Source organism: Penaeus monodon, chromosome 27, assembly GCF_015228065.2.
Source record: "Penaeus monodon isolate SGIC_2016 chromosome 27, NSTDA_Pmon_1, whole genome shotgun sequence".
NCBI classification, from domain to species: domain Eukaryota; kingdom Metazoa; phylum Arthropoda; class Malacostraca; order Decapoda; family Penaeidae; genus Penaeus; species Penaeus monodon.
In genome coordinates this window covers 38,927,328-38,927,555 of record NC_051412.1, presented here as the reverse complement: position 1 = coordinate 38,927,555, position 228 = coordinate 38,927,328, and the positions used below count along the sequence as shown (strand labels likewise).

At 47.4% G+C, this 228-nt stretch overlaps 1 protein-coding gene across 2 annotated transcripts in view; it reads left to right on the top strand.

The window, feature by feature from the left end:
* The window catches only part of LOC119590846 (1-phosphatidylinositol 3-phosphate 5-kinase-like), a 38,892-nt gene that overhangs the window by 3,557 nt on the left and 35,107 nt on the right, over window positions 1-228 (top strand). For both annotated transcript variants that reach the window (XM_037939605.1, XM_037939604.1), the window contains exon 4: window positions 8-197. In XM_037939605.1, coding sequence (XP_037795533.1) covers window positions 8-197 — 190 coding nt within the window. The remainder of the gene's footprint in view (window positions 1-7; window positions 198-228) is intronic.

Below are 228 nucleotides of genomic sequence, written 5' to 3'. Positions count from 1 at the left end.
TTTTCAGACACCTCAGCAGTATAAAGACTCGGACTTCAAACAGTATTGGCTACCAGATAGTGTGAGTCGTGAGTGCTATGAGTGTGAGGAAAAGTTCACCACCTTCCGACGTCGGCACCACTGCAGAGTGTGCGGCCAGATCTTTTGCTCTAGGTGCTGCAACAGTATGATTCCTGGCAAGATCATCGGCTATACAGGTAACTGAGGATCAGTGTTTGTGTATGGTTT